Source organism: Cucurbita pepo, chromosome 4 (assembly GCF_057944985.1).
Source record: "Cucurbita pepo subsp. pepo isolate OVF chromosome 4, ASM5794498v1, whole genome shotgun sequence".
Lineage (NCBI taxonomy): Eukaryota > Viridiplantae > Streptophyta > Magnoliopsida > Cucurbitales > Cucurbitaceae > Cucurbita > Cucurbita pepo.
Genome location: NC_141801.1, coordinates 7,133,607 through 7,147,238, shown reverse-complemented (window position 1 = coordinate 7,147,238; position 13,632 = coordinate 7,133,607). Strand labels below are relative to the sequence as shown.

The 13,632-nt window shown below is 37.2% G+C and overlaps 2 protein-coding genes across 2 annotated transcripts; one reads left to right on the top strand and one right to left on the bottom strand.

Moving 5' to 3' along the window:
• The first annotated feature begins 1,124 nt into the window (after nucleotides 1-1,124).
• LOC111792866 (ruvB-like protein 1) lies at nucleotides 1,125-8,568 on the top strand. Its single transcript, XM_023674474.2, is given in 13 exon segments — nucleotides 1,125-1,284; nucleotides 2,048-2,179; nucleotides 3,802-3,990; nucleotides 4,098-4,229; nucleotides 4,319-4,468; nucleotides 4,609-4,764; nucleotides 6,244-6,378; nucleotides 6,654-6,719; nucleotides 6,801-6,907; nucleotides 7,721-7,820; nucleotides 7,914-8,005; nucleotides 8,168-8,237; nucleotides 8,312-8,568. Coding segments are annotated over 12 exon segments (1,377 nt in total). The 5' UTR covers nucleotides 1,125-1,284; nucleotides 2,048-2,089; the 3' UTR covers nucleotides 8,402-8,568.
• Nucleotides 8,569-9,108: 540 nt separating this feature from the next.
• Nucleotides 9,109-11,914, bottom strand: LOC111792877 (tRNA/rRNA methyltransferase (SpoU) family protein). Its single transcript, XM_023674490.2, has 6 exons — nucleotides 11,639-11,914; nucleotides 11,039-11,525; nucleotides 10,545-10,683; nucleotides 10,319-10,380; nucleotides 9,909-10,047; nucleotides 9,109-9,709 (listed from the first exon to the last, which is right to left on the bottom strand). Exons 1-6 carry the CDS (start codon nucleotides 11,787-11,789, stop codon nucleotides 9,560-9,562), a joined length of 1,128 nt encoding a protein of 375 aa, XP_023530258.1. The 5' UTR covers nucleotides 11,790-11,914; the 3' UTR covers nucleotides 9,109-9,559.
• Nucleotides 11,915-13,632: the final 1,718 nt, after the last annotated feature.

The following is a 13,632-nucleotide window of genomic DNA, read 5'->3' as shown; positions in this document are numbered from 1 at the left end:
ATCATCACAACTTTCTCCATTTACTTCAACCTAAGTTTGCACAACCCTATTTCAGTCTTATTCTAATATAATTCAAAGTCGAACCCAAGTTGGTTTCTAAAGCATTTAACAACCATAACATTTCATTATAACGAGAAGTATTTGTTCAAATCAAAGCTAGCATCATAGGCGAATGAAGACATAAGATACCTTTACATGAGCGGGCGTCATAGGCGAATAGGGGCATGCATAGGGACCTAGCGTAGTAGAGGGTGCACGCACGTTGCCATTAGGCGCATGCTTGGAAGCTTATTGGTCACCTAGTCAACTCTCAAATGCTCGATATTTTTATAGCCGATCATGATCACATCACGACTTGAATCAAAACCTAGCTCTACTTAAATTGTTTATATGATGCTATGATTAATAGTTTGTATGTATGCAATCGAGTTGGTTGAGTTGGTGATCTAAGCAATCAAAATAGAGTTCACACTCCAACCCAACTCTATATATTTGGAGTTGGGTTGTCAGGTTATCTATAATATATTTTACATTAAAAATTAAAAATTCTTGAGTTGGGTTGTAGTGCTATTTCCGGGTTGATTGGATTGGTCTGGTTGACCCGACCCCAAAAATGTCAACTTGTGAACTGACCCAAATTTTCGGTTTTCTAAAATTTCAATTCAACCCGATGAAAATTACTTGTAAACAAATATTTAATAAATTAAAATTAATTTAAGGCTTGTTTTTATACCTTTTGACATAAATTTGATCTAATCAAAATTTATTTGAGAATAATTTTAAATATAAATAAAATAATTTTTATAATTTCAAAATCACCCCATATTTACCATATTTATTTATTTTAACTATTACTAGCGGTTCTTTTTTTCTTAAACGTCAGCCATTTCTCGCTCCCATTACTACTGCACCCGGCCCCGCCGTGTCGCCGCATGCTGCACTCTCAGCCGTCGCAGTCTCAGCCCCCCTTCGAACTCGACGCCGCTCCCTCCCTCTCGCACACTCTCAAAATCAGGTAATCCCCTGTGTCTGGATGGATATCTTTTTTTACTGTATTCCTACAATCCTTATAATGCGTTTGTTTGTTTGTTTTTTTTTCTTTTCTTAATGCTTTTGAGATACTTTAAACCAGATGGTTAAAGACTCAGCCTAGTCCTACTCAGGGCGGGTTTCTGTGAAAATTTTGCTTGTTCAGGTTGGAAACTTAGGCAACACGAAAAATTGGGTGGCGAGTTTGGAATGATTTTGAAGAGTGTGGTTTTAAGTGAAAGAAGCAAGGATTGAGTACTATTCCTTCGAGCACTTTAAGCACATTTTAGTGTTTTTAGGATTTTCAAGTGATCACTGTAAATTTTGGAGAGTATTTTTAATTGACTAATAGCCCAAATACGTTTTCCCCCATTTTTAGATGTTAAATTTTTGCAGGTATTACTAGAATTTCGGATATATTTATATGGTCTGTGGCTGTGGTATCTGTTTAGTCCGTGTATTATCTTTTGCAGCTCAAATTTACTTGTATACATAATAATTGATTGGCTACGAATACCCCTAAACTTCGTACTTTGTTTAAAAATACCCTTGAACTTTCAAAAGGTCCAATAATACCCATAAAATTTCAAAAAAAGTTAAAAAATACCGAAAAAACCGTTAGTTTCGGATGGAAACGGTTAATATTTTGTTTGGAAAATATCCTTAAGCTTTCATAGGTTTAAAAAAAGACAACGGGATGGTACTATATTGGTAAGTTTTGGTAATTTAGATTTAATTTTTGGGTGTAGAGTACGTTAATCATATATATAATTAATGTTTGATCCTTTGCATGTTGACATGCATTAGACGTTTGTAGTAGTGGATTTGGGTTATGTAAGTGAAAGATATCGTTAAAAATAGATATGAATAGAAAGAAAAAATTGAAACCAAGAGGATTATTGGCCTAACTTACAATCAGGCTTCATTCTACTCTTCCAACCATTCACAACTATCTTTACCATTTTTTCTTGTCTAATAAACATAGACATCTTGGATAATCATGTATTTTCATTCTCAGGCATCTCGGATTTTGAGCATCAGATATTCCTTTTAAGTTAAGATGGACAAGATGAAGATAGAAGAGGTTCAATCAACCTCTAAGAAGCAACGGGTAGCCACTCACACTCACATTAAAGGACTTGGTCTTGAGGTATCTCGCTCTAACTTTACATGGAATAGGAAATAATCATTGTTATTTGGCTTTAAAATTACTTTTAAACGAATCGAAAATTATTATTTTTTCCCTCCATGTTTTGGCTTGTGTGTGATATACTACATTTACTTTCTGTGAAATTTTATATGAAATTTCCTCTCTCATTTTGTCTTTTATGTAAAAACTGAATTTCTATATGAAATTTTCTTTCTCGTTTTGTCTTTTATGTAGAAACTTCCTTTTGTCATTTCCTTCTGTTGTTTGTCTCTTTTGGAGCTTTAGAGCTTTGTTATTGCACCCCTTCTCTTTGCTTCAAATCTATCTTCTTTTGAGACCCTTTGCTAGAGAAGGTGCGAAAGTGACTTGCTAATTGGAAGAGAAGGGTTTTTATCTGAGGGGTAGACTAACTCTCACTCGTTCAGTGTTAAGTGACATCCTTATTATTTACTTTCCCTCTTTAGAGCTCCTCGTTTAGGGGACGAAGGAAGGAGTGCGCATTTTTTGATCGGGGAAATCAATGAATCTTGGTAGGCTAGAACCGGGAATTTTAGGACATGCTATTGAGCCTTGTTGGCTAAATGGCTATGGTGGTTTCCCTTGAGTCTTAACACCTTTTGGCATAGAATAATTGTGAGTAATTATGGTCCTTATTCTTTTGAGTGGTTGTTGGGTAGGGTCAATGGCACGTACATAGATCCTTGAAAAGACATCTCCAATGAGCTCCCTACCTTTTCTATTCTGGTCCAGCACTTGGTGGGGGATGGGAAGGAAATGTACTTCTGGGAGGATAAGTGGGTGGAGGATATACCCCTTTGCTTAATGTTTCCTCTTTTATACCATTTGTCTTCTATGAAAAATCATTTTGTTGCTAACATTCTAGATCCTTCTAGGAGCTCTCCTTGTTTAGCTTTTGTCGTCTTTTATCTGATAAGGAAACGATGAACATCATGACTCTCTGTACTCTCATATCTTTGATTAGGAGTTTTCTTAGACTAGGTGGAGGAATTTTTGTTTTTTCTTGTAATTCATTCGTTTAGTGCTTATTGAACCCCTCCCTAGTCGGTGAGTCGTTTTTTTCTCAAAGAAGGTACAATTCTTTGTTTGACTGGTAATCCACGAAAGAGATAGCACTTTAGAGATCGGCTTTTGAGAAAGTTGTCTAATTTGATTGGGCCGTTTTGTTCCATTCTTTTTCGGAAGGTGGAGGAAGGCCTTGATCATATTCTTTGGAGCTATAATTTTGTTTGGATTGCTTGAAATTCCTTTTTTGGATGCTTGATTAATTTCCTTCATAAAAAAGAAAAAGGAATTTCATGGGGTAGAAAGGTTTTGAGTTTACACTTCTGATTTTTTCGCCAGGGCCTTTATGTATCTCTCAGTAGTCTTTACTCAGAACCATATTTGTGTTAAAAGAAATATAGTTTTACTTACATCTATACATTTTTCTTTTTTATTAACTTTTCTTTTATTTAGCAAACATGGAATGAATTTTTATAATAATATGCACAGGAACATATCATATTATGATCATTTGTCTGTTTATCTTTCCTGCTATAAAGTAAAAAAGAAATATTTATCCACTTAGTAAAAAAAGTGACATCCATAGGTATCCATTTTAGGCATCAGGAAAGGCATTGCCACTAGCTTCAGGTTTTGTGGGTCAATCAGAAGCAAGAGAAGCAGGAGGGCTAGTTATTGATATGATACGACAGAGGAAAATGGCTGGCCGAGCACTTCTTCTAGCTGGACCTCCTGGTACTGGAAAGACTGCGCTTGCACTTGGAATATCACAGGAGCTAGGAAGCAAGGTCCTTCTGATTCCCCTCCTCACCCCACTCCTAGAAAGACCCCAAGGATTACTTTTTTGTTGGCCTTGACTTAGAAAATCTGCTTATTACTTTAGTATCATGGACAGGTTCCCTTTTGTCCAATGGTTGGGTCTGAAGTATACTCATCCGAAGTGAAGAAAACCGAGGTTTTGATGGAAAATTTCAGACGATCTATTGGTCTACGTATCAAGGAGAAGAAAGAGGTCTATGAGGGAGAGGTAAGTGCCTAGTGCCTCAAGCATATGAATATTTAAATGTTGTTGTTGCCAACTATTATAAACACTTGATGTGAGGTATCTTTTTTCAGGTGACTGAACTTTCGCCAGAAGAAACAGAGAGCATGACTGGTGGCTATGGTAAAAGCATAAGCCATGTTATCATTGGTTTAAAAACTATTAAAGGAACAAAGCAATTAAAATTGGATCCGACCATCTATGATGCCTTGATTAAAGAGAAGGTGACATTTGCTAATTATATCGTTTCGGGGGGGGGGGGGGGGGGGTATGGATGTTTTTACTAAGTACTGGAAGTGTTGTACCTTTGTACCAATGACCATTCGGGTTATAATGAAGCATCTTTATGCAAAGTAATCTTCAGGTAGCTGTTGGTGATGTTATATATATAGAAGCAAATAGTGGAGCTGTGAAAAGGGTGGGTAGAAGTGATGCTTTTGCTACAGAGTTTGATCTTGAAGCTGAAGAATATGTTCCACTTCCTAAAGGGGAAGTTCACAAGAGGAAAGAAATAGTCCAGGTGAGAAATTTAACTCTACTGTATTGCATTTCCTCAATATCGTAATATTTACAGTCGTAAATCTTTAGTTTGCTAGCTTGCTTAAGAGAAAAACTACATAAAGTATGTGTTTTCTTTGATATAATTCTGGCATTCTTGTTTCAAGTTTATATAATTATTTTTATCATATTTATGAAACTATTAAGTTGTAGGATGCACGTTTAATGTAACACGTAGGATATCGGTATTTTTCTTTAATCAAAACTTTGTCCAGTATTGGTTGACTGGAAACTGCTTCCTGTTGTTTATTTATTTTGTTATGATTTTGCAAAAGTCTTAATTGTTCTTTTTTTTTTTCGTTGGGTATATATCCACCTTAATTTACTATGCTATTGCAAGGAGCTTTGCACTAGCATTCTTTGCTCCATTAAGAACTCTGGCCTAGCATGTTTCACACAAGTGATGGAATATGCATGTAACAACCCAATCCCACCGCTAGCAAATATTGTCCTCTTTGGGCTTTTCCTTTCGAGCTTCCCCTCAAGGTTTTCAAAACGTGTCTGCTAGGGAGAGACTTTCACACCCTTATATAGAATGCTTCGTTCTCCTCCCCAACCGATATGGGATCTCACAATCCACCTCCCTCCGGGGCCCAGCGTCCTCGTTAGCACTCGTTCCCTTCTTCAATCGATGTGGGACCTCCCAATCCACCCTCCTTCGGGGCCCAGCGTCCTTGCTGGCACACCGCCTCGTGTCCACTCTCCTTCGGGCCTCAGCCTCCTTGCAAGCACATCGTCCGACGTCTGGCTCTGTACCATTTGTAACAACCCAAGTCCACTGCTAGCAAATATTGTCTTCTTTGGGCTTTCCCTTTGGGGCTTCCCTCAAGGTTTTTAAAACGCGTACGTTAGGGAGAGGTTTCCACATCCTTATAAAGAATGCTTCATTCTCCTCCCCAACCGATGTGGGATCTCACAATGCATCCATGTGTATGCGTGTTTTTAATAGCAAAATCAAGTTTTGAATCTTTCTGGCTTAACATTCTTAAATTTGGAGATCTGTAGACTATTAATTTGTTAAGATTCTGGTAACAATTATAAGTATACTATAGAACTATATTGCAATATCAAGAAAATATTTACAATTTCAATAACCGTTTGAGAGGGCTATGTCCAAAGTCCCTCCCGGATAAATACTCAAAATCATTTCCCCTTCTAAGATCCATAACTCCCGTACCAAGTCACCCATAACTATTTACACTATGCCCCAAGTAATATCTTACTAATATTCCCAACATATCCCTTACTAATACTCTCACAAAGACCCAAAATCATTCCCCCCTTCTACGATTTTTAACTCCCTTATTTAAAACCAAGTCACATTAACTAATTACCACTATGCCCTTATTGATATCCTACTAATAATCTCAACATATGGCATACTATTGCTCTCTCATAATTTTGTATTAATTTTATTGCATTTTCCTTTTCTACCTGACAGGATGTGACTCTACATGATCTAGATGCTGCCAATGCTCGGCCTCAAGGTGGACAAGATATACTATCTCTAATGGGTCAGATGATGAAGCCAAGGAAGACGGAAATCACAGACAAGTTGCGGCAAGAAGTAAATAAGGTAGCTCTTTGTGTTCGAAAGTTTTTTTTTTTGAGTTACATTCTTGGTGATATCCTGAATCATGGACTGTATTATTATACTTTCAATGGGACGTGAGTTCTTAATTTCTTTCATTTATTTTTATATTCTCGACGAGAAAATACTTCCAGTACTGTTCCAAAGTTTCATGAGATTTTTCAATAACACTGGAGGGTTTATTCTATTTTCAGTAGTATGAAATTTTTAAACACAAGGTATAGAAGTATAATTCTTGGTGGAGTTTATTTTATCGACAGGTGGTTAACCGATATATTGACGAAGGTATAGCAGAACTTGTCCCGGGAGTTCTATTCGTTGATGAGGTTATTTCTTCTCTTTAAGCTCTCTCAACATTCTCTGTACTCAAACTTATAGCTTGTTTATGAGGTAAGTAAAGTTTCCAGGTGCATATGCTGGATATGGAGTGCTTTTCGTACTTAAATCGAGCTTTAGAGAGCTCACTCTCCCCGATAGTGATCTTTGCTACAAACAGAGGAATCTGCAATGTACGGTACGAAGTCTTTGCCCTTAGTTGAACCTGTCTTTCAAGTTGCACATTCTTGCACCTTTTGCATGCTTGAGATGTATTTTTTAGAAAAAACGAGCTTCCATTGAGAAAAAAAAAAAGAAAAAAAAAAAAAAGAAAGAATACAATGACATCGTTAAAATCAAGCCCACGAAAGTAACCCGATGAAAGAAAAGGGTTCCAATCCAGTAATATGAGACCAAACATATAATTACAAGACCAATTACATGCCTTTGTTGCTTGAATGTTATGACAAGTCTTCTCCAAAAAGAAGAGATTATTGTATCGATTACAAGTGAATCATTTATGGAGGGGATGAGCATTGTAATGATGGATGGAGCTCACAAAGGAGACCTTTGATTAACTTTATGGAAACTTCTGAAGGTAGACCAATGTTTCTAGAAGAAATGGATTGAAGTCGATCATGAAAATGTGATTGAAGTGATAACAGATAATTTTCTTAATTGCAAAGTTGCAGGGCTAATTATCGAAATGCAACGTTGGACGATTGTATAGCCACCACATGTAGTGCATGCCCTGAATCTTGCCTCGAAGAAGAACATATTTGCTACTAAGAATGTTGAAAACAATCAACTTTTATATGGGGTGTAGATTTATTATTCTTGTGTGAAATTTACATATTCTAAAACAAGCCTATCCCCGATGTGTCCGTTTTCTAATTTTTGTACAAATCGACGTATCACCTTGTCTTGTCATGTCCGCATTCATGTTTTGTCTCCATATTCATGCTTCTTAGACTACATCCTTTGGACAGTAAAATAAACGTTATTTGTTCAGAGGGACTGATATGAATAGCCCTCATGGAATACCTGTCGACTTGTTAGACCGGTTGGTGATCATCTGAACACAAACGTATGGCCCTGCTGAGATGATTCAGGTCGACTTGCATTCTTTTGTGGAAATTTAAATCTTAATACTTTCTGTGAAGGTGCCAAACTGCTGATTATGCTATCATTGTTACTTTGTCAAGATATTGGCCATTCGGGCACAGGTGGAAGAATTGGTTGTTGATGAAGAAAGTTTAGCTTTCCTTGGGGAGATTGGCCAGAGAACATCTTTAAGGTACCATAATGTTAGATTTGTGTTTGGAGTGTTTTTTAAATAAGTAATTTTCATATACAATTGGTCAATGCTATCAATAACCTTTCTGGTCGATAATGAATGCTAGTTATTGTTGAACGATTCATGAACTTACTTGGCTGAAGTGTTTTGTTTGTTACGTAGACACGCGGTTCAGTTGCTATCGCCTGCTAGCGTCGTGGCGAAAATGAATGGTCGTGATAGCATATGCAAGGTATTTACTTGAATGTGGCATTTTATTGGAGCTTCATTTATAGGCTCTATGTTTTGATTGCTTTTCATTCACAGGGAGATCTCAAAGAAGTTTGTGCACTCTATCTGGACGCCAAGTCTTCGGCAAGGCTTCTTCAAGAACACCAAGAAAAGTACATTTCTTGATTTGTTTCGATGTGGGACTCCATTTTTAACCATTTTCCACCCATACATTGATTTTTATCTCAGAAACATTCTTTTGTTATAAGATTGGTATAATTATTATTCTATAATATAATTAACAAAAGAAAATTTGAGTTTAAAAATAAAGTACTATATTCAATTTTCATTTATTACTTATATATTTAACTGAAAAATAAATTTGTATGAATGCATGTCCAATCGAGTGAGAATTAACCGTGAAATAATTATAGAGCTTTATGTTAATTTTATGTTATGAAACTTCTAGTTACCCGGACGAAAAAGAGTGTGACTGAGCTGTTGATGCTTATCTAATAAAGTGTCTTGGTAAGGTTTTCTTTTTCCAATGAATTTTAAAAGGTATCACAAGCATTTTTTACTTATTTTCAAACCCTCTTTGCCTTGTTTTTAAGTATCGTCTCCCACCGCTACTCGACTCGAGTCATTATATTTGGCATTTTATGAACCATCTTCATGCTAATTGTTGAGAAACTTTATTGTAAGCCAGATACTGAAAGACATAGGAAAAGAATGTACACGAATTTGGTGATTGACTCTCGATATAGGGCAACACCTATAAAAGATAAAGATAAAAAATTAAAAAAAAAAAAAAAAAAGTGGAGGATTCTGTGCCTAAGTGTAAATAACGATAACATACAAACAATTATACGTCGTGAATACGAGTAGAAACATATCATCAATACATTTACGTCTCATTTCAGATAACTCGCATCATATTTTTCGATTACCAAACACTTCATTCTTACGAAACTTTCACTAAAAACCATTCAGGATTTATTGTAACCCCGTTCTTTCTCTCTTTGTATGAGAAAGGTAGACATCTTTGAGCATTAGAAAAGAAAAACTGATACTGATGAACAACTAAGTTAAAGTTTCTCCAAGTCAATTATAGAATCACAGTAACATTAAATAGCCATGTGAATTGAATCCTGAAGCTTACCACAGAAAGAAGAACGCTGGTAAGAATGCTTCAGATGGGGAAATCGTTCTTCTGCTTCCAAATTTTCTGATCCCCATTTCATCCCAGGCCTACCTGTTTTGATCAACTTTGAAGGGGGCTTCTGGGTGTTTCTGCTCCTCATACTCATTTGCTAGACACCTCAAGAGACCACACTTGTCATTCTACAGCAACACCTCCGAACCCGAGCTCGTGCTACTACTCTTCCTCTTCGCATACTCGTGGGCAACGCTGATTGCGTTCTTGTTATGCCGTAGTGAGAACTCCGCCAGTAGAATTTGCCTTTCTATTGATGTGAGATCTCCATGGCAGCCCTGAAAAGTTTGATAAAGAACATACCATCAATTCAATACTAGAAACTGTATATGTCCATTTTCACATCCTTCGTGTCGGACCCACTGGAAGACTCGGTGCGACATATTTCCAGACAACACCCCTGGTAACGCCCCAACTAGTTGAACTACCACTTAGGCGTAAACGAATTCAAAACATCAAACATGACTTTAGAGTTACCAATCGAGATGTTCGATCGCAAACAGCATGGTGCATGAGGATGCCAGCAGCAACTGATACGTTGAAGGAATCTACCATCCCATTCATGGGAATACTGCAATGCAAATCTGATAGCTCCAGGGCTTCATCACTTATTCCCCTGAGACCAAAGAAAACTAAACCTCAGATACTAACATAAACGGTAAAGATCATAACTAGCTACAAGTCTAATTTCTCCTGGTTCGGACAATATTCACAACTCGAAACTCACTAATCGAAGGATGAGCGGACTAGAATTGCAGGAAAACAAAAATGTAGGCCAGTTTATTAAACATGGACTAAGTTATGATTTATCTCCCAACTAGCAGAGATTTAAAAGTGTACAAAAACTTGATCAAACTCAGTATTATTGAAGCAAAGAAGATAATTACCTACTTTCATTCCCAACCACAATTGCAGTTGGACACGACCAATCCATATCATAAACAGAAACCTAAAACAGGACAATCACAACTCAGCTGTCAGGATAAGCTCAAAAAGGTTGAAACATAATAAAATTGGCACAAGACAATCGATATAAGAACAGAATTGATTTCAATGTAAAGCTACTTCATGGGACATTGTGGAAGGGAGAAAGTTTGCAAAATCAATCAATACCGCATTCGATCCTAGATGCGTCGATACTATTCTGTAACCCCGAGATTTCAGAATTCTAAAACATTCTGGGGTTGAGTTCCAAAGTTCAATGTCCAACCATTTCTCTGCTCCCATGCTAACATGACGATTCTCTCTGTACCTGCATTGGAATTGCAATAATCTCAGAAGAAGAAACCTGGAATGAAAGATTATGACTCATGAACAAATGCACTGTCACCCATATCTAACAATTACCATGGAAAATCAAATGCATTTTCATCAATTTAACCTCCTAATCATATAAAACCAGATATGCAAATTGACTAATTGATTGAATTCAAGTGCTCCATTGAACAAAAAAGTTAAAGCACACTATGTACACTAATGAAATTCCGCCGGCACAATGGACAAGAAGCAGCTGCCGATATTCCAGAACCAAACAATTTTCCACTGGGAAAATCAAGGGGAAAAGGCAAATGTATTCGAAAACAATTTCACCTCAATCATTCTTGCACCTTTTGGAAGCGTCGCAAGAGACCACATGAACCGACTGAAATCCAAGTGCATCGGCAGATCGAAACGCCGCCGAGACGTTGCCGAAATCACTCAAACCCTCTACCACCAAACAAACTGAATAGCTCCTGTGTCGCACGACGTTCTTGAACCGCTCTTTCCTCGAGTCCAATATGAGAGGATCCAAGGCGTCCAAAACCTCACCACTATTCAACCAAGAACTTTCACAGCTAAACTTATCCAGGTACGGAAACCATCGCCCTTGACGCGGATATTCATCTCCATCTAAATTAATCGGCCTCCGCTCCATCTTCATCAACCTGGCAACGTCATCGGAGTGTGTGAGAAGGTTCTCCACCGTGTCTTGTGCATGAATCTCCGGCGGTTCTAGGTCACTTCCTACAGAGTCTGTTACTTCTACTGAAGAAGCAGCGGCCGAAGTCGAGGAAAAACATCTTGTAGAAACTGCCTTAGGGTTGTTTCTTGAGGCTGTAAAGCAATCAAAACAGAAGGAAAGTCAAGAACAGATTTAAGAAAGAAATGCAAAAAAAAAATCGTATGGCCTCCGATAGCGAGAAAGAGAGGGAGTGAGAGAAGAGTACAATGGTTTGAGACGGCGGTGAAGAATGGAGAGTAGGAAGAAAGCGGTGGTGAGGAGAAGGAAACAGAAGGGAGAATTCGTTGAGTTGTTCGGGAACTGCAGCTTCCAAGTAGAAACAGTGAAGGTCGGACTGCGATTCTGCAGGACGCCATGGCTGCGCGTTGAAGAGCTTCGATGGTTCAGACAGCGGTAGAAGAAAAGATAGACACCCTTCTCCTCATCCACAAATGCAGTGCCGGCGTCCCCTCGAAGTTATAGGTAAAAATCAAATGAGCTCCAATTGATAAGCACATTTGGGACTATAAATCTAAATTCAATTTAATCACCTAGGTCGGAGTTCTGTGTCACAATCCACGGAGCCTCGAGAAAGTCATCGAGGATGGTGACAACTTTAAGTGGGGGAGAATGTCACAACTATATTACGAAAAGGGTAGGTTATGACCCTCACGTCGAGACAAGCATAACGATGACCCTCAAGTGGCGTCCATCCAGCAACATGAGGGCCTAGAAGAGTGTCATGATGCACCAAAGAAGACGGTGAGCTTTGAAGCTAAGAAGACATATAAGTAAGATTGTGGCAACAAGTAGACAAGAGTATAAGGATGGAAGCCTACCAAATTTGGTGTCAATCGGACATCGAATGAACTCTCCATGACACCATATGATCGTTCCCCAGAAAATCATATTTACATCTACCATATGGGAAATGCTTAGAAATATACCTTAGTGGGAGGTATGGTATCAACTCTCCACCACTCCTCGGCCATGTGTCACACTAAGCGAGTTACCATGTGGCACATACGAGTGTTTCAGGCGACTTCCTTTGAAATGGGTCTTTCAAGGACAGTACCGGGCAGCATAGGTGTGTCGGTATTGCGCCATAGCCCAAGTGTTGGAGGTTGGATTATGCACCTGCTATCTAATATGAAATCCGTAAATGACATGACATAGGCACGAGAGAGCTAATGCCTTGATAGAACCTGAATGGATGGATGTTCGGAATGTCTAGATGTTATAAACGACAAGTGGGCTTGTTCTCGATGGCATGACTGAGTGAACTGCGATGGCCGGTGACACCTTGTGATTTGGGATGACGTAAAGACATATGGATGATGCCAATTATAAACTAAGATGATGTTGGATGTGACGTTGCACACGAGAGACCTTACCCTCGAGCAAAGGCAAAGTCGTGCCAAATGACTTGAACTTTCAATCCCACTTATGTTTCTCGTTCTTAACATGGTATCAAAACTATCATTCTTAACAATATAGCATGTAACAACTATGAATGGGGATCAGTATAGGATAGGAGGAAGTTTACAATTAAAACGAGGAACAATTGGGTGTATGCACAGGTTGAGTTGGGTTGGGTTTGGAAAAACATTTTAGATTAACTTAATTTTTTTTTTATAATTATTAAGAAAATGATGTTTATTCCCGTCATTTATCATATTTAATAATTAAAATCTCATAAAATTCAAATATCAAACGGTTAAATAACAATTAAATCAAAAAACATTAAATTGTAAAAAAATAATTAATTATTATTTTTCATTTCACTTTAATTAGCATTAATTACTAATAATTGATTAGTGAAAATAATTAAATAATTAATGCTAGTTAATTAAAAAAAAATCGTATTATTGGTTAAACAATTACCATAAAATAATTAATTTTCACTAATTTTCTTATTTCACTTAACTAGCATTTTTTACTTATGAATATATGGTTTAACCAATTTAGGAATTTATTGATGGAAATTGATTTAAACAATTAATTACATATAATTATATTAGATAATCATTTAATAACCAATAATACGAATTTGATTAATTTGATCAATAATTTAGTTAAAAATAATAATTAAATAATTAATGCTAGTTAAGTGAAAATCAAGACATAAAACTAAAAACACGTGAGTGAGAGATTAAAACTATAATGTCTCATGCCTAGGATTCAGATTATGAATCAAAATCACACTTGATGACCTCGACA

What these genes read in the sequence shown, in the direction of transcription:
- LOC111792877 (XM_023674490.2), bottom strand. Translation starts at nt 11,789, where the DNA reads ATGGCGTCCTGCAGAATCGCAGTCCGACCTTCACTGTTTCTACTTGGA. An exon ending in TCTTGCGACGCTTCCAAAAG is followed by an intron (nt 10,684 to 11,038) that starts GTGCAAGAATGA and finishes ATTCCAATGCAG; the next exon opens with GTACAGAGAGAATCGTCATG. An exon ending in GTGGTTGGGAATGAAAGTAG is followed by an intron (nt 10,048 to 10,318) that starts GTAATTATCTTC and finishes CTTTGGTCTCAG; the next exon opens with GGGAATAAGTGATGAAGCCC.